At 42.2% G+C, this 24,369-nt stretch overlaps 1 protein-coding gene across 7 annotated transcripts in view; it reads left to right on the forward strand.

Moving 5' to 3' along the window:
- The first annotated feature begins 1,134 nt into the window (after window positions 1-1,134).
- The window catches only part of LOC133058744 (placenta-specific gene 8 protein-like), a 31,505-nt gene continuing 8,270 nt past the window's right edge, over window positions 1,135-24,369 (forward strand). The window contains exons 1-5 of one of the 7 annotated variants that reach the window (XM_061145643.1): window positions 1,237-1,265; window positions 2,014-2,096; window positions 2,735-2,794; window positions 21,228-21,356; window positions 23,839-23,963. In XM_061145643.1, coding sequence (XP_061001626.1) covers window positions 2,743-2,794; window positions 21,228-21,356; window positions 23,839-23,963 — 306 coding nt within the window. In that variant the 5' untranslated portion in view covers window positions 1,237-1,265; window positions 2,014-2,096; window positions 2,735-2,742. Of the gene's footprint in view, window positions 1,266-2,013; window positions 2,097-2,701; window positions 2,795-4,540; window positions 4,648-5,437; window positions 5,536-5,609; window positions 5,632-21,227; window positions 21,357-23,838; window positions 23,964-24,369 lie in introns of those variants that run through there. The other 6 variants (XM_061145646.1, XM_061145647.1, XM_061145649.1 and 3 more) reach the window with 6 other exon arrangements.

Below are 24,369 nucleotides of genomic sequence, written 5' to 3' on the forward strand. Positions count from 1 at the left end.
TAGGACATGTTCACTATTTAATCCCAACAGTGACCCTATGAAGAATTTGAAGTACAGAGATGGTGACTAACTAGACCAAGGTCACACTGTGAGCCAGCAGCGATTCTCACTCCAAAAGCCATACTGGGCACCCCTGTGCCAGACTGTCTTGATAAACATTTACTCAGTGGCTAACCCCAGAAGCAATAGTTATAGAACTCCACCCCAGGCAGTGCCCATATGACACAGGCCAGTGGCTACTTGTCCTTTTGGAAAATGGCAATGACTCTCCAAAGCAGTCTAGTCAATACCCAACCTGATCACTTTTCGCAGAGAATTTGTCGTCAACCACTAAATCTCCACGTTCTAAGCCCCAAAGCTTGTGGAACCTGTTTGCAAAGAGAAGAGCAACACCAGCCAGGTTGGAGCCATGCTACATCTTTTGATTAAAGAAAGACAAAAAAACAAACAAAAAAAAAGTGGCCTGGTGATTTTCTCAGCAGGAGTTCACACACACACACACACACACACACACACACACACACACACACACACACACCTGTTCACATGTCTGTCTCCTTGAAAATATAGTTCCTGGACTTCCCTAGTGGTCTAGTGCTTAAGAGGCTTTCTGCCAATGCAGGGGACAGGGGTTCAAGTCCTGGTCCGGGAAGATTCCACATGCTGCAGGTCAACTAGGCCTGTACACTGCAAATGCTGAAGCCCAAGCACCCTAGGTCCCGTGCTGTGCAACAAGAAAAGCCACTGCAATGAGAAGCCCATGCACCACAGCTAGGGAGTAGCCCCTGCTTGCTGCAGCTAGAGAAAGCCTACACAGTAATGAAGACCCAGCACAGTCATAAATAAATAAACAAATTTTAATATATATATATAGTTCTTCACGGAGTCTTTCCTGTTGTTTTTGTTTTTAATTTTTTAAATGTTTGGCCACACAGCACATAGGATCCCTGACCAGGGATCGAATCCACACCCCCTGCAGTGGGAACTCGGCATCTTAACCACTGGACCATCACAGAAGTCCCTGTGGAGTCTTTCCTGAATAGTCCTATAAACCTCTGTCTGCCGCCATTCCAGGACTCCTCACTTAGACCATCTGAACACTTCCTACTTCTTCAGATGCTCCTTTCACTTCCTCAAATCCACCGAGCTCACGCCGGGACTTTGGCCCTCTCTTGGGATGCTCCTCCCACCCATCCACACAGCCACCTCCTCATCCTCCTCAGGTGTCTGCTCCAGGGAGGTCTCCCCTGCCCATCCTGTCTGAGGTAGGTCTTGCCTTCCCCGACTCCCTCTTTCAGAACCACAGCCCCTTGATGACTGTCTTTGCAACCCTTAGAACAATACACAGCAGTTTTATTCACTTGGATGCTGACTTGGGGTTTGTTTGAGTTTGCGTGTGTTTTTCTTTCCTCTTTCTTGTTTACTAGGATAAAACCAAATGGGCATCTTGAGAGCAGGAAACCTGTTTGTTGCTCTTATATCGCTGGTACCTCACACAGCCCTGTTGTATAGGAAGGACTCAGTATATACGTATATGTTTGTTGAGTGAACGAATAAAAGGATCAGAGACTAGAATATAGAACCTGGGGGGCCTGATTTAACCCCAATCACAGATGACCTGGTGGGTCCCTTTTAAAAATGCTCAGTTGGTATAAATGGGCAGAATGCATGAAGTTCCCAAATCCTGGCTCCTTCCCTATTTGATGGAATTCAATTAATCCCTGGGTGATTCTTTTCCTATTTCTGTGTGACTGGCTCAGTGAGTGAGTGAGTGAGTGTTCAGTCATGTCCAACTCTGTGATCCCATGGACTATAGCCCACCAGGATCCTCTGTCCCTGGGATTTTCCAGGCAAGAATGATGGAGTGGGTTGCCATCTCCTCCACCAGGGGATCTTCCTGACCCAGGGATTGAACCCATGTTCTCCTGAATTGGCAGGTGGATTCTTTACTACTGTGACTCCTGTGGCTGGCTCAGACCATAACTCTAAAGATATTTTAATGTGATCCCACAGGTCCCTGAGCTTCACTCATGCCAGTGACAGAGGCCTCCCCCTGTCCTTCAAAGGGCTCAGCGTCCAGCTGGGGAATGGGGCAGGTGAGATATCCTACTGTGGAGGAGAGGGGTACACAGAGGGCTTTGAAAGAACCTTAAAAAAGGGGCTTCATCCTGAGAAAGAGTAGGGGTGACAGGGGAGGGGAACGCGACTCTATTGCATATCCTCCATGTATCTAGGCTCTCCCCTATTATCTTATTTAATCCTCCCCAGGGCCCTGTGATGTGGATGTTTTCACCACTGTTTTACAGTTGAGAGTCATAGTGGAAAAATACAGACTTTTATGTCAGATAAGCCTGAATTCACATTCCACCCTTTCAGATTAGCTGCTGTAGGGCCCTTGGAAACTACTTGACTTCTCTGGACTCAGTTTCCTTATTTTTATTATTGTAGTAACAATGACAGTTGCTATGAATGTCAAATGATGAAGATATATGACACATTAGTTGAAATGATTTTGTGCTTTAAGCACATGCTGATTTAATACATTACAGCCCTTTTTTATTAAGAGATTTGCCAAAGATCCACAGAATAAGTGGCCTAGAACTTGATGACCTGTTGCTTTGACTCTTGGGAGTCCCTTGGACAGCAGGGAGATCAAATCAGTCAATTCTAAAGGAAATCAACTCTGAATATTCATTGGAAGGAGTGATGCTGAAGCTGAAATTCTACTACTTAGGCCACCTGATGCGAAGAGTCAACTCATTGGGAAAGACCCTGATGCTGGGAAAGATTGAAGGTAGGAGGAGAAGGGGGTGATGGAGGACGAGATGGTTGGATGGCATCACCAACTCAATGGACATGAGTTTGAGCAAACTCTGGGAGATAGTGAAGAACAGGGAAGCCTGGCGTGCTGCAGTCCATGGGGTCCCAAAGAGTTGGACACAACTGATAGTCTGAACTGAACTGAACTAAAGAAGCAACAAAAGAATATTTCTTTCTTTTTTTTTTTTGGATACTGGAGTGGGTTGCCATTTCCTTCTCCAGGAGATCTTCCTGACCCAGGGTTGGACCTGCGTCTCCTGCACAGGCGGGCAGATTCTTTACCACTGAGCCACCAGGGAAGGATATTTTCTATATGGGCCATACGGTGTGTCTCACTTCCCAGATCATAAACTCTCCTAGGACAGGAATGATGTCACTGCCCGTTTTGGCTGAGTGCCATGGTTTTGGCTCACACTCTAGTCTTCTACAATAAGATCATATCGATTGTGCTGATACCTGGGTTTTCTACTCAGTGGTATGTATGAATATCAGTAGACTTGCTGAAGGTCTCCCTAAAATCAGCGAGTGCCCAGGTACTCCTTTCCCCTTATCTTCCACCTCCAAGAACAACTTCTGTACACACAGCTAACCAAGGAGAACGTAAAGTAGTTTCAGTGATATGACTCATTGAAGTTTTATATTCAAACTCATGGGAAAAACTCTACAAGTTAAGAGTTACATCGAAAAGGATTATGTTTTAACCTCCACTAAATGAACACACTTTAAATCAGCAACCAGGAAACAGTTGAAGTTTTCGTATTCAGTATTGCGTATCTGTGTACCTATCTACTGATTCATGAAGTGATTCAGCTCCTCTCTCATCGCTGTGCCCGTTCTCTAAGAACTGCCCATTCCTGTTGTGATTAAACAATAGGAATGGTGGTTTCCGTTAAAGCTACGCTTCTGTTTTCCATCCTTGCTTTGGTCCTCTGCATCCTGCATTATTGTTGTTGTTTAGTCACTAAGTCATGTCCAACTCTTTGCGACCCCGTGGATTATAGCCCACCAGGGTCCTCTGTCCATGACATTTTGCAGGCAAGAATACTCAAGTGGGTAGCCATGCTGTTCTCCAGGGGATCTTCCTGACCCAGGGATGGAACCTGAGTCTCCTGCTTTGCAGGCAGAGTCTTTACTGCTGAGCCACCAGGGAAACCCTGCACCTTCTCTTTGTATGAAATTGTCCCTGCAATGATCTCCATGACGACAGTCTTGCCTTCTAGACTCCAGGCTCCACACCAGCACCAGATGGGTGGCTCCAAAATTGCCACTGTCCCTCTCTGCACCCCTAACCTTCAATATATTCTCTTGTCTCTCATTGGCCATACAGCGCTTTAGCTTAGAAAACAACCTGACAAGAAGGAAATCTAACATGTCTTTAGCATTTTTGAATCATAAGGCCAGCTGCTCAATTCTCACTTTTAAACATGTGTCAAGACACTTAAATGCCTTAGGAAATAGATGAATTCTAGAAATTCTGAATAAATAAAACTTGGACCTTCATAAGATGTGCTGTTGCCCAATCATAGATAAATCTTGCTGTCTAAGGAAGCAGTATTATCAGGCAAATGTCACATAAAATAAATGGAATCAGATGAAACGGAGTGTCCGCTTTCTTAAGCGGAGAAACACTGACCACCCCACCCCACCCCAAGCAGTAAAGACAGGCTTGCTTTCTTTCCTCCAGTCCCATCTCCTAACTTTCCACACCCCCCTCCAACCCCGCCTTAACTGATGACAGCCCTGGGCTGCACAACAAAACGGTCGTGTTCCAGAGGTTTTTCCTGCTTATCTGAGCTGCTGTCGTCCTCTGTAGTCAGCCTGTGTGTGGTGAGTATTTTTGCAATAACTTTAATGTTGCCAACTTCTTGTCTTTCTCTTTCATCCTCTTTCAAAAGAAAATTATTTTAAAAATAATCAATTATTGAGCCAGTAAATTCTCATCATATAACTAATATACGATAAGGCAGAATTGAATAATAGGTGAATTTTTGTTAAAACCTACATGTCTGCAACATGTAATTGTCTTTTAAATTAAATTTGACAGGGGCAATTCATAAGATCCTGTGTATAGACTGTTTCTTAAAAATGAAAAGACATTTTTTAAGTGAAAAAATATTCTTAGTTATAAAGAAGAAATTAAGACTCTTGTGTTTAAGCAGATTATTCTAAATTCCTTCTAGAAACTTTGTTATTTTATAATTAGTTTCAAGATTTGCTGTGGAAATTACCGTTGCTAGATTTTGCCGTTTGTTACTACTTTGCGATCTGAAGTTAATTCTCTCTGTTTTTATATAACAAAAACAAATTTTTGAGATCATCACAGTCTGGCCATTTGTCACCTTCCCTGATTTGCATTGTTGTTATTATGGGCAATATTACCAAGGCAGATCTTAGTGTTTTCACTGTTGAGGGAATGATTAACTCTTCTCACGTGTATGATTTAAAGAAAGGGGTCAGGGAGAAAAGTTTTTTTTTTTCTTTTTTATTTCTTAAAGATGGTTAATAAAAGGCATGACATCTAGATGGATGTCTGGTCTAGAGACTTTGATATTGTGCGTATGAGACTTACTGTTTCTGTATTTGTACATTTGTTCATTGAGCCTATACTCTGTTCCAGGTATCGTGTTAGGATAAAAAGATGAGTGGCCAGAATTCATAGACCTCAGACTCCAGTAGAGGCGAGGGACCTGAAAACAGCTGATCTTAAAGTATCAGGTCAGATGCTCATACTCAGCCACACAGTCATGTCTGAATCTTTGTGACCCCATGGACTGTAGCCCACCAGACTCGTCTGTCCATGGAATTCTACAGGCAAGAATACTGGAGCAGGTTACCATTTCCTTTTTCTGGGCATCTTCCCAGCCCAGGAATCAAAACTGCATCTCCTGCTTCTCTTGCATTGGCAGGCAGATTCTTTACCATTTGAGTCACCTGGGAAGCCTTGAGAGGCCTTGTGTGTGTGTGTCTTAGTCACACAGTCGTGTCTGACTGTTTGTGACCTCATGGACTATAGCCCGCCAGGCTCCTCTGTCGATAGAATTCTCTAGGCAAGAATACTGGAGTGGGTTGCCATTCCCTTCTCCCAGGGATCTTCCGGACCCAGGGACTGAGCCCAGGTCTCCTGCATTGCAGGCAGATTCTTTACTGTCTGAGCCACCAGGCCCTCAGAGAGGCCTTTTGTTGTTCAGCCACTCAGTCATGTCTGACTCTGCAACCTCCTGGACTGCAGCCCACCTAAACCAAAGGCTTCTCTGTCCCTCACCATCTCCCAGGGTTTACTCAGACTCATGCCCATTGAGTCAGTAATGAGGTCTTAAACACACTGAAAAAAGTGTGACATGCTGTTCATCTACATTCCTCCATATGTAAACAAGTCCAGCATAATTGTGATTATTTCCCTCAAAGATTACCTTTATTTGAGGAAGGAGAATAAATATTTCTCCTGTATTTTATTTCACTTTATCGCCCCAACTTTATTGCTGCCCTGAGGATATGCTTGCTTTAGCTCTTTCGAAGCCATCCAAAGCAATCCATCGGAAGAACCGCCCCAGTGCACTTCCATGTATTAGCAAAATGCAGAGGAAGTCAAGAGTACTGAGCAAGCATCATTGTTTAGCCATCAGCTTTATTGAGAAATTAGCACTTAAAATTACTCTTAAACTTCTCTAGGGGATCTTCCCAACCCAGGGATCGAACCTGTGTCCCCTGCATTGGCAGGTAGATTCTTTACCACTGAGCCATCAGGGAAGCCCTTGGATTATGGACACCACCCAAATTCACCATTCTGTAATTTTGACCTTTGATTTTATGGCTAATGACCAGCACTATCTTAACCCTCTTTTCTTCCGTCACCAATGCAATTTGTGGGCACTGAGTGGGGTGAAGGGCTCTTCCCACCGCCACCCCCCCACAACCCCATCCCTTGCTAATAGCACAAAATCTAAAATTATTTAGCAAAGTTGACTGTTGACCAAAAAAGACTTTTTAAAAAATCAGCTAGGTCGCTTCAAGATGTTTGTGCTGAAGTGAATGGAGCTATTAGCTATAAGTGATCTTCAACCCACGTGACTCAAAGGACAGATGATTCCAGTTCTAATTTAAGTTGCAACAAGTTTTAAATTACAGTCCTGTACTTCTTAGGTCTTCTGGTTCTTTTAGCCAAGTTACAGGTTTGCTATGCTGATAAGACCAGATAATAGATATTCCAAACATGGGTGGAGACAAGCCCTCTGCAAGTCCAGGAGCTGGTGACCCCCTTTTCTCTTTCTGGGATTCTCCCCTGCTGAGTTCCTACTGGAGACAAAGATTTCCAAGAAAGAGGTGAAGAGACAACAGATAGAATAAAAGCAAGACATGAGTCTGGGAAAATAATTGCCTAAGGGAGGAATCTGAGTTTAGTTGAGTTTTCATAGCTGCATATGACTTAAAACTTCTAACTCAAGGATTCATTCACTGAACCAATAATATTTCAGCCTTTAATTCTGCAGACAGAAATAAATTGGGGGATGAGCTGGAAGAACTCAAACTCTTTCTTGGAAAGACTCTTTCTGTTCCTTTATATCAACTCAAGAGTCACGTAGAAGTTTTAACTAATTAGATAATAATTCTGAGCTAAAGCCCAATGATTGGATCCCAATTTTAAAAGAGATAAATGCTCACTCCCCAGTTATAACAAAAAAGAAAACAGCATTTTTTTCCCTGTAGGAAAAATGTTTTACTGCCACATTTGGGAGTAAACTCATTCAAATGTGTTCCTACACACACAAAACAAATTTTTGTTGGATTAAATGGAAGCACAGACATCACAGATGTCAACAGTAGTTAATCTTTGGACTTCCCTGGCAGTCCAGTGGTTAAGACTCCCTGCTTTCACTGCCAGGGTACAGGTTTGATCCTGGTCAGGGAACTAAATATCCCTCATGCTGTGTGCCCCCCTAAAAAAAATAGTGGTTAGCCTTGTATGCTGGATTTAAAAGAAATATTTTCTTTTGACATTTTTGTCAAAAATTTAGATTTTTGACATTTAGATTTATCTTCATTGATTGTACTATTTGAACTAAGTTTTTAAAATTATACATATTTTGGGTGAAAAATTAAGTGGGAGGGGACATTTGAAATTAGAGGGGAAATGTGTGTTTTATTTTTGTGTAAAAAGACTTACGTTCCATTCCTTCAGTACTCAAATCATCGTTTTGGATAGATGTCCTTTAATAATTATGATAATTCAATTCTCAGCCCGCCCTGTACGCTGGAATCACCTAGGAAGCTTTAAAAATATCAACTCCAAAGCCTCCTTCACTTAGACCAATGGGACCAGAATCAGAATGAAGCCAAGTGGTCAACTTATTATATAATCTAAGGGTCCATATTGTAATTTCTGTCTTCGTAGCATTGACCAGGAAGTTTGCTGTTGTTGTTTAGTCGCTAAATCATGTTGACTCTTCTGAGACCCCATAGACTGTAGCCTGCCAGGCTCCTCTGTCTGTGGGATTTCTCAAGCAAGTATACTGGAGTGGGTTGTCATTTCCTTCTCCAGGTGATCTTCCCAAATCAGGGATCGAATCTGTGTCTCCTGCATTGGCCGTTGGATTCTTTACCACTGAGCCACCAGGGAAGCCCAACCAGGAAGTCACATTACCTAAAATGAGACTCCATGAGCGCTTTACTGCTTTCTTCTATCATCACAATGGGTGGGTTTTGGTAACACCCGGTGTAAAAGTTTTCCAGCTCTCTGCTGTAGAACTTGGACTTTGATCAGTTGTACAGCCAGATGTGATTCATTGGTGTGTGCTCAAGATGTACTGCTCAATAAAACACCAGCTTGTTTTAAATAGATATTTAAATACCAGTCGTAGCCCGTGTTGGCCAAGTCTCCTTTCTAAGCTTCCCCACTGGTCACTTGCTAAAGTAGTTTTATTAATAGAATGGATTTCTAAGGAAAACACAGACTTTCCTGCAGGTATGCCTTTAGCTTATCTCCATGTTGAATTAGGATGGCCATCAACTCACCTCCACACTTCTATTCAGGTGCCTGTCCTGTTTGCATCTTTTAGTTTTTATAACACTACATTTGCTTTATATGCCTTTTCCTCACACCTGTTGCTGTGTAATAGGCAGCCCTCGCTGGGTATCTGAACTCAGATTCATGCCAAAGACTTCTAATTTAGCCTCAGTGCAGCACAAGTCTTATCAAACCCCAGGTGGTGAAAATACTGCCCATGGAGGAATATTCAAGAATATCCATCCATGTTTTTCACTGAACAATCTAAAAAAATCTGATTTTTAATCTTGAATCATCCTAGATTATCAGAGAGGTAGATACTCAGATGAGATCATTTTAGCGTCTTGCTTTTACTGATTCTACCCCAGAATTGTGCTATGACCTTGTATTAGGGAATAGGTTCGGGAAAGTCACTGCTCTTTCTATTGTAAAACTATTGAGATAGGCTTTGGCCACTGCATTTTATGTATCATCTCCTTTTTGAGGAAATTGAGAAATCTGTCTAGGTCTCAATCTCTTTTTATTTTATGGACGTGATCAATCTCCTAAATGTTTGTATTCCCTCTTTGCTTTGCTTAGTGGGAAGCTCAGAGACTAATTTTCAGCCCATACCAAGTACTGGACAGGAACCTTAAAACTAGTGCCAAATTTACTCCAGGCTTTATTTTCCCTGATCTCTTTTTTTTTGAGTCTCGTTTTGTATGTAATTTAGTAGATGGTTCAAATCTTTTTAAAAACAGGGCAAGACTATGAATCAAAATTTCTCAGCCTTGACGCTAGTGAGACAAATAATTTCTTGTTTGTGGGAATGGGTATGAAGTGGAAGAGAAGGGAAGGGACAGAGACAGAGGAAGAGCCTTCCTGGCCTCTACCTACCGGGTGCCAATAAGCCGTCCTCCTACCCTGAGCTGTGACAACCAAAATGACATTGCCAAATGTCCCCTGATTGAAACTCACTGGTATAAATGAATCAATAAACTTAATACTGAATATGTAGTGGAAGAAAAGCTCTCCTCAACCCTCTTAGGGTCCCTGGCTGGGTCTGAAAATTAAACTAAGTTTGATAGGGGAAATGCAGGCAAATGTTATTAAATGTACATGGGAACTTTTGCAAGAAAATTAAAGACTCAAAGAAGTGACCATATCAGGAAACGTTTATACTTTTAGACCAAGAAACCATAAATTTGTGGAGTCGACAAGATGAGAGGGTTTGCCCGAGGGGTACTAAATGGTGAAAAAGTCACAAGGTTTGCTTATCCTAAGCCCTAAATTCCATCTCTGGTGCTAAGGATGTCTGCCTTCCTTCCGGCTCAGGGAGGTACCTTTCTCCTGAGAGACTTACCTCTTGCTTTCTGGGAAGACAGGTGAAGGGAGAGACCTTCCTGCTTTTGCTATTTTCTCAAACCCCTTCAGGGGCGTCCCCGAAGGTGGTACTAGTGGTAAAGAACCCGTCTGCCAGTGCAGGAGACTCAGGAGACCCAGGTTCAATCCCTGGGTTGGGAAGATGCCCTGGAGAAGGAAACGGCTACCCACTCTAGTATTCTTGCCTGGAGAATCCCATGGACTGAGGAGCCTGGTGAGCTATGGCCCATGAGGTCGCAAAGAGTCGGACACAACTGAAGCGACTTAACACGCCTGCAAACTCCTTCAGCTTCAGTATGCCAAGGTGTCATATTTTAGGGTATTGGGTCCTGAACCCCACCAAGAACTTAGTAATTTCTAAGCTACGTAGAGGCCACTGTCTTTGAGGGACACAAAGATCATTGAAACCCACTGACTACGCTCAGAAAAACCAAAAATTAGCCAAAAAAGAAAAAGGAAGTTTTCAGAATATGCATAATTAGATGTAGCTCATATCTGAAGTTATTATAGCCACTGTAGTTCTCCTAATGACTCTGGGGAGAAGGAAGTGAAGGTACTATCATCATCATTTAGAGAAAAGGCGCAGAAGTAGCCAAGTATCGATGGTTAGAGCTATGGTTAGAGCCCAGCATCCTGACCCCCAAGTCCAGGGGGCTCTTCAACACACCACCAAAGTGTTGTTGAGGAAGTTGAAAGGAGGGAGCGAGGCAAACCCAACTTGGAGGATTTGGAGTGGCTTCCTGGAGGAGGTAGTGTTTGAGATGAGATGTTGACTGGTCAATAGAGAAAGTGGAGGCATGAACTCACAGCAGGAATGGAACAGATGGAAAGCTTGCAGAGTGGTGAGGAAGCTGACCAGATACGGGAAGGAAAGGGTCAGGGAAGGACTAGGAAAACAGGGTGTGTTGTGCTGTAAAGAGCTTCTGAGGGCAGGCTTACGGGGTTTGGCTGTGAAAAGGCAATCATTCCCTAGAATCATGTATGCCTGACAGCCCTTCATAACTTATAAGATAAAAGTAGAGAAGAAGCTTAATGAATTAGGTCACCAAAGAGATTAATAATGGTAGGATGACAGCAGGGGGCATGGATCACTTTATCAAGTGATCATTATTCTCTACCCTGTCCCCAAATTAAAGGCTTTAGTGAGCCAAGTCCCCTTCACCGTCTGGATGAAAGGAGGGTAACTGAACTTTCCTGGTGTCCAAAAATTTCCCAGTCTTGCACTATCAAGAACACAAGAGGTGGATGGGACAGAGAGGGGAGTTGAGGGAAGCTCAAGAGGAAGGGGACATATGTGTACCTAAGGCTGATCCACATTGTTGTCAGGCAGAAACCAACACATTGTAAAGCAATTATCCTCCAATTAAAAAAAAAAAATACAAGAGGGCTCCTCATTTAAGCATTAGCAGGCATGAGCACCACTTTAACCATGAGGAGAAATGTTTTCGAGTGACCTTTTAAAAATAAAAAGATTTAGCTTCCATTAGAAAATGCCATACCATCAACTACGCATAATCATTTTTAAATTTCCTTATGACTAAGAGTTCTCATTGTTCTGGCTAAGATTTCAGAAATTACATAATAGGTGGGACATTAGGCAGCATCCTACTAGGATACAACAACAGGGAATTATGAGATCCAGATAATTGGCTCCAGATGCAGACTCAGGCCTGCCGTGGAGGTCTGGGTGCTGGAAAAGATCAAGAAAGGAGATGTCTTCCTAGGTGCAGGGGTTGATGGTTTCTGGGGCCAGCTACAGGGAGTTGGAGGTCAGAAAGTGATGTGACCTCATCTCTCTTCACTCCCAGTCTATAAACCAAAAGGGACCATTTCCTCCTCTGTCTCCTAACATCACAGTCCAGTGGTTAAGACTCTGCTTCTGATGCAGGGGGCATAGGTTCAATCCTTGGTCAGGGAACTAGAATTCCACATGCCATGCAGCACAGCCAAAAAATTTTTTAAAGAAAAGAAATGACACTGTAGGGGGAGAAGAATAATTTTCCCTCTAACCATCTATCTCCTCAGCTGGGGCCCTGTAACAAAAGATAAAGAGAAAAGGCAGAAGTTGATTAACACCTATATCGCACATACATGGGAGAAAAGAAGGAAAACTGTAACTGTCAGCAGTGGCTTAGACTTCAGGCTTAAATATCATCTTCTGCTAAAAGCAAAAGAGAAGCTGGGAATGGACCAGTTATGGGGAGGAGGCCAGGTCAACAAAAATAAGATTTGTTGTGCAGAAAAGGGCCTGGTCCATCCAAGAGTTTCTTATGATTTCTTTCTTATTACAGTCATTCTTCTTTTCTTGGTAGGACAGGGAGACCACCTTACAAATGGTGATCTTCTTTCTAAATATACATTTCCCCTAAAGCATGACTTCTACTCGGTTTCCTATCTTCTCCCGAGTCTGCTGTTTCTCAAAATAATCAGCTCAAAATAACTTCCCTGGTGGCTCAGGCAGTAAAGAATCTGCCTGCAATGTGGGAGACCCGGGCTCAAGCCCTGGGTCAGGGAAGATCCCCTGGAGAAAGAACTGGCAACCCACTCCAGTATTCTTGCCTGGAGAATCCCATGGACAGAGGAGCCTGGTGGGATACAGTCCATAGGGTCACAGAGAGTCGGACACGACTGAGCAACTAATACACACACACACAACTGTAATCCTAACACGGCCAAACTGGCGTTTGGGGATGCCATTTTCTGGTTAACAGTATAACTGGTCCAGTGTGACGTGGAGGCTGCAGAATTCTGCTTAAGACACATTGGAGCTGGGGGGATGGAGTGGGACGTAGACTTAGACCAGGGAGTAGAAGACAGGCATGCTGTGGGTTGCTAAATGCTGCAAAATCTCAAAGTGATCAGAAGCAAGGCCTTCTCAACTGCCTTTATATAACTTCCTTGTTCCAGAAATGGGCGGCATAGAACCCATGGAATGATCTGGTAGGAAGTTGAAAGCCAGAAGGAGGTAGACAGAGGAGAAAAGAGGGGAAATCAAGGGACTGACAAGCCCTGGGAAGCCCTAGTGAATGAATGATAAGCAGCAATCTCACCTGACCCCATCAAGATAGATCAGACTGGCTGAGAGAAATAGAGCCCATGTGAGGCTCAGGCAAGTCAATGAAACTCCTTCCACGAGACAGAGGGCTTGGTGGAATAGAAGAACTCTGACTTTGGCTTTAGCTCGCCTGGCATTGAACCAGGCTGAGCCGCTTAACTTCTCCAAGTATCAGATTTCAACACAGGAAGCAAGATTGCTGCAAGGCTAGAATCCGATATCACACATCAGATTGCCAAACATGGAAACTGGCAATAGAAACTGCTCAAGAAATTTCAGTTTTCCTTCCTCTATCCATGAATAAACAATTATACATTCCCAGAGGAAATGCTCTTAAATAATCAAGCTAGAAATCAAATAAACCACTGTCCTTTGGGACACTATGGCAGGGGTGGTGGGGGTAGGGGAGGATGGTTGTGGAGAAAAGGGCCTACTCCACAACCTAGAAAAGCCCACTATTTTCACCTCCCCTCCATCACTTCCCATTCCTGTAAGTGTGGGGAGCAGTAACTGCCCCTACACTGGTATTACCTCATACCAAAATCCTTCTCCAACCCTCCAACCCTGTAAAATATAGGATGCCCAGTTAAATTTGAATTTCAAATAAATATTTTTTTTTTTTAGTATAGCTCAAATATTGCTTGGGACATAATTTTCAAATTTAACTGAATAATCTGTATTTTTTTCATAAATGTGATGACTCTATTTAATCATTTAACCATAGTTTCTGTTTCTCTCAATTTTAAACCTAGGTGCCTGCTTCCCAGATTCTTTAGAAGTCTATGAGTAAAAAGAAAGATAGCGGCATTTCCCGATATGGGCTAGGATGTGGAGCAACTGGAACTCTCATACATTACTGATGGAGGTGTACATTAGTGCCACTACTTTGGAATACTGTTTGGCACTATTTACAAACCTTGGGACCCAACAATTCCACTCCTAGATATAGATATAACAGAGATGCATACATAGTTCACCTAAAGATATGTACAAGAATGTTCATAGTAGTATCGTATTATTGGTAACAGTCCAGATGGCAAACAATACAATGGAAGCATGGATCAAGAAATTGTGGTATGTCTATAAAATGATATATTATACAGCAATGAGCAAAAGAAGCAAGAACTAGAAGAATAAATAATGTTTATAATCCAATGAATATAAGGCTCAGACACAGGTAAAATGAGCTTCTGATGTTAGAAGAAAGGATAGAGGTTGCCTCTGGGTGGAGGGTTAGAGCCCCTATGAGAGTAAGGAGGGCTTCTGGGGTTCTATGATGTCCTAGTTCTCGATTCAGGTTGTGGTTTCAAGAATTCACTTGATGAAAATTCATCAATCATGTTTACAATTTCTATCCTTTATTGTATATATATATATATATACACCCTGGAGAAGGAAACGGCTACCCACTCCAGTATTCTGGCCTGGAGAATTTCATGGACAGAGGAGCCTGGCAGGCTACAGTCCATGTGGTCACAAAGATTAGGACACAACTGAGCAACTTTATATTGCATTTCAATTAAAGGGCTATTTAAAGAAAAAAAAAAAAACAGTAGAACTGGAGAGGTTAAACTGTCAACTAGGAACAATAAGCAGAAGGAAGAGACAAGAGGCAGGTTTGGAGGCAAGTCCCAATAGGACTTGCCACACAGAAGAAGCATACAGAATAGGATGTGAACAAACCTGTGAGGGGACCAGGATCCTGGCCTGATCCTGAGCATTTTGAACATTTTTTAAAAATATTTATTTATTTGGCTGCACAGGGTCTTAGTTGTGGCTTATGGGATCTAGCTCCCAGACCAGGGATGGAACCCAGGGGAGTCCCCACTTTGAACATTTTTGAATTCAGAAACAATGAGTAAGGTTTCATTCCTCACAAAGACTGCTCGTCCATGTCTGCTAGGAGACTGCATTCAACAGGCTTCAGGCTCATGTTGCTGCCCCAGGCTCATGTTTCATGATGTTGATGATATTTTCTAAACCACTTTCTCACCTCAGCCCAATTCACATTTGGTGATGGAAAGTTCTTTTCTTTAAAAAAATAAATGTGCTTTCAGGATGTTTAGAAATATCCTTGGCCTCTACACACTTGTCCCCAAGTTGGGACAACCCCAAATGTCTCCAGATGTTGCCCAATGTCCTCCAGGAGTTGAAATCATCTCTGGTTGAGAACCAGTTCTCTACACATGTACTGCATACTCTAGGTTAAGTTTTCATTGACTGGTTTCAAGATATTAAAAATACATACATATGTACATGTGTACATTAGGGAAAAAAGTAGTCACAAACTGTCTAGCTTCCTGAGGCCCTAAAATTCACCTGAGAAGGGACCCTCTAGGAAAAAACTGAACAGGGTTTGTTCATTTCAACTGGTCCCTGATTGATAGAGGTCAGTGGGAAGAAGAATGAAGTTTCTGGAATCCCTTAGAACTGAATTCAAATCCCAGCCCTGCCAGTCTGTCACTTTGGACATGTGGCTTCTTTCCCTTTTTAAGACCAATTTTTAAAAATATTTATTTATTCATTTGGCTGTGCCAGGTCTTAGTTGAGGGTCATGAGATCTTTTTAGTTGCAGCGTGTGGGATCTAGTTCCCTGACCGGGGATCAAACCTGGGCCCCTTACTTTGGGAGCATGTGCTTTTAGCCACTGGACCACCAGGGCTTATTTTCTGTGTGGCTTATTTTCCGTTTCCTCTATCAGTGCTCTTTCTTCTGTAGCCTTGTGGGAGAACTACACACACTTTACAATTCCTACAAGTATAAAAGAAGTATGGGATGGGGGAAGTATTGTTTCCTCCAGGGCCAAGTACCACTGTTTTTATTTAACTAACATTCATGAAGTATTTACTCTGCCAAGATTCCCTCAAAGGACTTTTCAAACATCAACTCATTTAATCTTCGTGACAACTTTGTAACTGGGGTACTATTGATATCCCCATTTCACAGATGAGGAAACTGAGGCACAGAGAGGTGAAGTAACTCACCCAAGGTCATGTAGCTAGTCACTGGGAGAGATGGAGCCTAGGGCCAGAGTCCACGGCCTGGTTAAGGTCATGCTTCTTCATGCTTCTCGGTCCATTTTCTCATCTTTTGGTTCCTATAACATTTCCCATAAGATGCTCCCCATATCTTTTCCCTGAAGAGACTAAGAAGAGGAGGTAGAGCCAACATGCAATCTTTGAGACAAGCTACTTTTTCTCATGTATAAATTAAAGAAGTTCAACTAACGATCATGATTTTTCCTTGGCCTTGGCGCTTACCCTCTTTGCTTCAGTATTCTTGTCTGCAGTGAAAAGAGTCTTAACAGCCTAATCCCCTGAGTGCTCTGACCTGCTGTGAATATTAAATATAGACCAGTGTTAAGTAGGAACCAAACATGGGAAGCATAGCACTCTCTATAAGCATAAGCTATGGTCGTATTGGCAACATATCACATTCAGATTTTTTCCATCAATGTTCGCTGGCACTTAGACGCTCTCCCATCTGTATGGTGATTTGCAGGTTTCAAAATGTCTTCATGTATGTATTCTTATGTGAACTTCCCAAACACTAGCAATGAATAAAATCCAAGCTTTCTGACTTCAAACCCATTGATCCCAGGTGCTTTTCTGTATCAATAAGTCATGCATAGACACTGCTACTTGGCCATATTTAGTGTAAAACAGACAATGTCAGGTCACTGACACACAGGGAACACGGGGCTTAATAGACATAGTCTCATCACATTAACACAACAAAGAAGAAAGTCAGATTATACTCATTTTAAAGGTGCTAAAACTGAGGCTCAGAGAATTTAGTTTAATTGTCTGAGAACACAGAGAGTGTGGAAAATAGATTTGAAACCAGGTTCATTTGTCTCCACCAGTTCCTAACCATGATCTAGGCCTGGGCTAGTCAAAGTGTGGGCCAGATGCCAATAGCATTGACACCAGCCATGAGCTTGTTAAAAAGGCAAATGTTGGGTCTCACTCTGGATCAACTGAATAAGGATCTGCTTTCTGAAAGGACACCTTGGTGAGTCCTGAGCACATCATAATTTAAGAATCACTGATCTCTGTTGCCCCTCAGTGAAGCTCTATCCCTGATATTCAGAAGTGCAAAATCTGTAAATAAGCACATATATGCACACATACACATCCATACACACATATATTGTAGGGTGTTTTTAAAATATACCTCTTCCCTGGTAGCTCATACTGTAAAGAATCTGCCTGCAATGCAGGAGACCCAGGTTCGATTCCTGGGTTGGGAAAATTCCCTGGAGAAGGGTATGGCAACCCACTCCAGTATTTTTGCCTAGAGAATTCTATGGACAGAGGAGCCTGGTGGACTACAGTCCATGGGGTCGCAAAGAGTTGGACATGACTGAGAAGCTAATACTTTCACTTTTTCTAAAAATTTTAATTTAAGAAAGGGAATTTAGGGATTTTAAAGCAAGTGGCATGAGTCCCTGTGTTAGACTAGGAATTGAATTAATAGGCACACAATACATACCAGGACAAATGTTTTCATATATAGCAATGGTAGCATTTGCCCATTCCAGGTTTGCTTTTTTTCTTTATCAATATTTCTTATTTAGGATATTATTCGCTCTTTTTTTTTTAAAAAAATCAAACACTGTTGTAAAGTAATTAGCCTCCAACTAATAAAAATAAATGGGAAAAAAAATCAAACACAGCAAATTTTATCCTTACTCTAAACGACTCAACACAACAAATATATGAAGCACTAGAAGAATATTTAAGATATAGTTTTTGCCCTGGAGTAATTTTTAGCTTTGCGGTCTCTAGAGAAGTACTTAAGGACAGTTTTCCTTTTTGATATATTGGCTAGACTGATTTTGGTTACCTATACTGATAACCAAAACACTGGTTTTTATTATAAAGCAGTTTCTGTCAAGAACATAGTCTTACTGGTACATTGCTCTTTCTTTAATGGTATATACACACCCAATAGCAGAAGCAGCTTTCTGTATATGTTAACTATACTGATTTTCCCAGTAAATAATTTTTAAAGTAATGGATAATTCTTTCTTGAGGTCAGGGATATATCTGTAACATTCAGAGCTGAATCACACATTACCTATACAACTTACTCTTACTTGTAACTATTTCTTAAGTATCATGTGCCAACTCTGATCAAACAGTAGGATCCTCTGATACCCTGTCTTGTGAAGATACGTCCAACAGGAACATTCCAGGATTGATTAGCAGTGTCTGTTTCGAGTATAAGAAAGACCCTGAAGTACACCTGTCGTGCACTCTGACCCTGTTTCCTGCTCCAAAAAGCAAATGTCTTCACTGTTCCTCATGCCTTCCACACTCTTTTTGCCTCCTGGGTGTTTCCTCACATTATTTTCACTGTCTAGAATGTCTACTATCTTGCCTACACAAGAGTCACACGCTCTCCAGTCAGCCTTCCTAAGTTTTTCCAGAACAAATGATTAAAAAAAAAAAAAAACAAGAAACCTGTTCCCAGATCATATGTTTGGACTTCAGCTCAGGTCCCTGGGTCAGGTGTTTATCTTACACCCTTCGTGGGGTCAAAGAGATTCCCAGAACAAACTTGTTTTTTTGCTTTATTTTTTGGTACACTTTTGTTATGATAGTTTCAGGTGAAGGGAGAAGGGACTCAGCCATACATATACATGTATCCATTCTCCCCCAAACTCCCCTCCTTCCAGGTTGCCATGGTAACATTGAGCAGAGTTCCCTGTGCTATACAGGAGGACCTTATTTGTTACCCATTTTAAATATCACTGTGTGTACGTGTCCATCCCCAGCTCCCTAACTGTCCTTTCACCCACCTTTCCTCCTCCCCCCACCCTACCCCCTGGGCAACCATAAATTCGTTCTCTAATTCTGTGAGCCTCTTTCTAGAACAGACTTGTTTTGATTGAAAATAAATGCCACCACTTCCTCTGTGAATTATTATACCTGTCCTTCCGGTGCTGTGCAAGTGTCTCTGCAGTTTTAGGTCTTCTATTTCACTACCGGAGAGTCCTACCTGATGAGTTCTCTTCTCCATTTCTCCTCCTTATTCAAAGTTCTGATATCTCCCCTCTGGCTTTGCACCTACACCCAATATCAAAATAAGGCCGGACTTGCTGGATAAAAAGATTTTGAAAGAATTATTCCTTTCTCTTCTTATCCTCTGTTTGATTTGGTTCTCAGAAGAATCAGTGGTTGGAAAAGCAGTCAAACAAATATGATGTAGATTTAAAAGCAGTCAGATTAGGCACCAAAACAGCTGGTCCCCTTCACCACTCTTGCATCTTTTTATCAGCCCTTCTCCCTTAAGAAGCACTTTGATACTTATTGAATACATAGATTCCTCAATCCCTTTCTAGACTTTTTAAATTAAATCCAAATTTCTAGGGATTATAATTTTAAAACCCCCTCAACTGGTTCTTACCCATAGCAAATTTTTTAAAAAATAAAAGAAAACGTTGCCGGTTATAAGTAAGTTTTCTATTGTATTTAAATAAGTTATATCACAAATGTTAGCTAACAAGGTGACAGCGATTTTCTAAGCCTGGTTTGTAAACAAACCCGTGGAAAATAACTTCTATGTAGAAGATTTTAATTAATAAGACTCCTTTATAATGAGAAATACAAAACACTTCTACATAAAAACTGAAAAGTTTGTGTCTTACCCTTCACGAATTTAAATTCACTTGGTTAGACAAGGGAATACTATCCATCCTCATGACTTCACCATCACCTCTCTGCTCATTAGCTCAGCAATATCCTATTGCATATCTACTGCATCTATCTGTATTTTTAACCAAGCACGAGCATGAACATGGGTGCACAGTCAGGACTGGGAACCACAGCAGTAGAATCTTGGACTGGAGGCTTCCTTAGCAACACAGCGGAGGAAGACTGAAGGGAGTAAAGCGATGGGAAATGTGAGTAGAGGCTGCCCTCCAACTAGTCAAGGGAAGTATTGAAAGTGACCCGGGACCAAACCACAGAGCACGCGGACTTCCCTGGTGATCCAGTGGCTAAAACTCCTCCCTCCCAAGGCAGCGGTCCCAGGTTCGATCCCTGGCCAGGGCACTAGATCCCACATGCTGCAGCTAAAAATTCTGTATGCTGCGACGAAGATCAAAGATCCTGTGGGCCTCAACTAAACCCAGCACAGCCGAAGAAATAAATAAATACTAAAAAATAAAATTAGAAAGTACCGAGCACAGCATAGTTAGATTCAATACAAGAAAAGAGAAAGTTTTCCCATTAGTCATGAATGAAATCAAAGACATTCTCTCTCTTGAGAGTTCTTACTGGGTAACAGCTCACAAGACTTAACTTGATCACTGGATGAAATGTGAGAAGTATGGGAGGGACACCATTTCCTAGTGGTTTTGCAACCACTGGGTTTTTCTGTGGGACTTAAAGCCTCTTTTTTTCGGAGAAACCTTCACAAAGAGAAATTAATCTTTTTCCAGGTAAACTTTGGCTATCAGGATACCACTAGTAATCAGTTTGCTAATGCTGACATTAGCCAGAAACACCTGCTTTCATAACACCAATTTTATGGAGAAGTAAACAACTTTTACTTTTACAGAAGAGCAACTGAGAGAATGCCTGTGAACTTGCTTTGTAAAAACTGATTATAATGACCATTAAATAAAAATACTTCAAATGCAAAATAGTTGTCTTGAAAACAGCACACACAAAAAAAATCATCTTGCTGATAAAAGAGGACTTGGTGAATGGGGAAAACACACAAACACACACACACACATACACAACCAGACAACCTGAAAATGGAATCCTCATCCATTCTCCTTTATGTTGCCTTTCTATCTTTTATATTTTTAATTCTCAAATATCAGAAATAGTCTGGAAATGTGATGCTAAGTTGGTTGAATGTGACTGACTCCAACCAAAGGAGGTGCAGTGAAATGCTTTCTGAATTGATATCTATGTTATATCCAACCAATACAGTTAGGTGTTAAATAATTTCTTGGTTTTGTTTTCACAGGCAGTACCCTTTTGAACTCAGTCTTGAAAATGAACCCAGTTGTCTCGCAGCCAGGTTATGGCTCGGTGGTCTCGGCGTCTAGTGACTGGCAAACCGGCACCTTTGACTGCTTTGATGACATAGGGATCTGTAAGTAAACGTAGCCGTTGCTTTCTCCCGGGCTACAACCATGCCGTCGCTGCCATAACAGAAACCGCTCGCTTATCCTCTCACTGAGATCCATGTGTGATTGTAGAGATCAGAGGTCACAAGGTGGAACGCCTGGGCAGACTTCACTACTGGATGCGTTTCGTTTGTCCTGTACATAATGACCCCTCTTGCTGTATTAACTTCAAAACCATAGAAACCATATAAAAGTCAGATGCCATGGACTTCCTTGGCAGTCCAGTGGTTAGGACTCCTCGCTTCCAGGACAGGGAGCCCGGGTCAGGGAACTAAGATCCTGCATGCCACAAGACCAGGTGCCTGCCCCTCTCAGATCAGATTTCACATAAAAAATGTAGCTTTCCAATCTAGATTTCCAGCTTCTCTTGAAAATTTGGAAAATCTGGAAAGAGGAGTCCTCATTCTCAACCGGCAGAAGTCAGCTGCTGCCAAGCTGACTTTTTGTTGTTGTTGTTTAGTCGCCAAGTCGTGTCCAACTCTTTGGGACCCCATGGACTGCAGCACACCAGGCTTCCCTGTCCTTCACTATCTCCCGGAGTTTGCTCAAACTCATGTCCATTGAGTTCGTGATGCTATGCAACCATCTCAGCCTCTGCCACCCCCTTCTCCTCCCGCCTTCAATCTTTCCCAGCCTTAGGGTCTTTTCCAATGAGTCAGCTCTTCGCATCAGGTGGCCACAGTTCTGGAGCTTCAGCTTCAGCGTTAGTCCTTCCAATGAATATTCAGGACTGATTTCCTTTAGGATTGAATGGTTTGATCTTGCAGTCCAGGGGACTCTTAAGAGTCTTCTAACCCCATTAGTTAACCCTATTCAAAGGGACCTTCACTCTACAGTTTGCCATATTCATGTCCATCATCCACTGTTGGCTAGTTTGTGTTTTTTTCAACCTGTTTTATTCATTCATTTTGTCTGCCTGCCTTGAATTTATTATCCTTATCCAGATCGATCATCTGGCTTTATATTTCCCACCTCATTAGCATCCCTGTGTTCTTAATGTGTTTCTCCAATCTTCTCCTTTCCCTACAGGGCTGAGTCTGTGTTCCCAGTTTTCACTATTCTTATGAATCTTGTGGTCGGTCCATTTCAGGAAGCTTTCAGGTTTTTAGTTTTCCTAACCTTAAACTCTTTCACAGTACCAAACACGCTTTGGTGTAAGACAATTTCCTTGTTTCCCAGTCTATTGCCCAAAGGGATGTAGACATTCTCTGTGGGGCTAGTCTTTCCACTGTCTTGAGAAAGAGCCTCTTTTATGTGTGTGTATATGATGGAAGTTCCAAGTTCTGTGGAGACAGCCTTTTGCTGAAAGCCATCAATCAAAAAATAAGAGTTTTCTTATCTCATCCAGGGTACAGCCATGACAAACCTCCACCCTAAAATAAGTTTTTCAAAATAAGCTTGAACTCAGCACGTTTGAGAACAGTTTCCTGTTTGTCTCTATTTTCTCAGGTCCTTTTTTGTCTCACACAGACTCTTGAAAGTGAAAGTTCAGTATGCTTTTTAAGTTTTTATGTCAATATCCCTTAACTTTTACTTGCTTCGATCCTCATAACAATAATAGAATTTTACTCTTTGCCAGAATGACCGTCTAGAATCTGTTTCCTACTGCTTATCTCAGTTTTCCAATGATTTCTTTACTCAATGTTTTCTGATCCTAAGTACCCTCCCACAGCTTTCAGAGGGTTTCTCAGACATTCAGACGCCACAAACTTCCTATGCCAGTGCTCCAAATATAAACAAGGATAAGGAAGAAAGATAATTTGGACATGCTCAGATCAACAAGGCAGGAACTTTTTTTGGGGGAGTGACTATTTTGATGATTTAATGAGTTAAGGTTGTCAGGGGAGAAGTTAGCAATTTTTTTTTAAAGCAATGTTTTTTCTAAACTTTTTATTTTGTATTGGGGTATGGCCAATTAACAAACAATGTTGTGATAGTTTTCAGGTGAACAGCGAAGGGACTCAGCCATATGTATACATGCATCCCCCAAACTCCCCTCCCATCCTGGCAAGGCAGGCGTCTTGCAGTTAAATCTGATCTGGCATATGACGAGCAAATTTCCCCAGTGTGTGCGGGATCTAGAAGCAAGACATAAAGAGCCAGGTGACCCCATTGTTTTCACCAACTGTCCATTAAGGCCATTTCCTGAGTATGTATTTTCTTGAAAGTGGTGTGCTCAGTTGTGTTGACTCTGCGACTCCATGGACTGTAGCTCGCCAGGTTCCTCCATCCATGGGATTCTCCAGGCAAGAATACTGGAGTGGGTTGCCTTGCCCTCCTCTAGGGGATCTTCCCAACCCAGTGATCGGACCCATATCTCTTATGTCTCCTGCATTGGCAGGCGGGTTCTTTACCACGGAGCCACCGGGAAGCCCTTGGAAGAGGTATGATTAAGTCAATCTCCTTACAGTCTTGACTGATTCCTCTGTGGTTTCACCCTGCACTCAGGTCTCTGTGGAGCCTTCTGTCCCCTGTGCCTCTCGTGTCAGATCGCCTCTGACATGAACGAATTCTGCCTGTGCGGATCAAGTGTCGCCATGAGGACAATGTATCGGACCCGATACGGCATCCCGGTGAGTCACCCACGTCCACCATGAAATAGTCACCCAGACAGCCCAACAGCCTTCCTTCAGTCTGACCACATCTCCATGACTGCCCTCCTCATCATCATGACTTGACCCTAGTCTTTTCTCCACTGCCATCCTAAACATTTTTCCTTTAAACTTTTTATTTTGTCTTGGGGTATAGGTGATAAACAATATTGTGACAATTTCAGGTGTCCAGCGAACGGACTCAGCCATACACATAAATGTATCCATTACATCCAGGCTGCCACATAACATTGAGCAGAGTTCCACGTGCTGTACAGTGGGTCCTTGTTGGCTTTCCATTTTGGATATAGCAGTGTGTACATGACCTTCTCGAACTCCATAACTATCCCTTACCCCCACATCTTACACTTTTCAAATGATTTACAGA

Source organism: Dama dama, chromosome 6, assembly GCF_033118175.1.
Source record: "Dama dama isolate Ldn47 chromosome 6, ASM3311817v1, whole genome shotgun sequence".
NCBI lineage: Eukaryota > Metazoa > Chordata > Mammalia > Artiodactyla > Cervidae > Dama > Dama dama.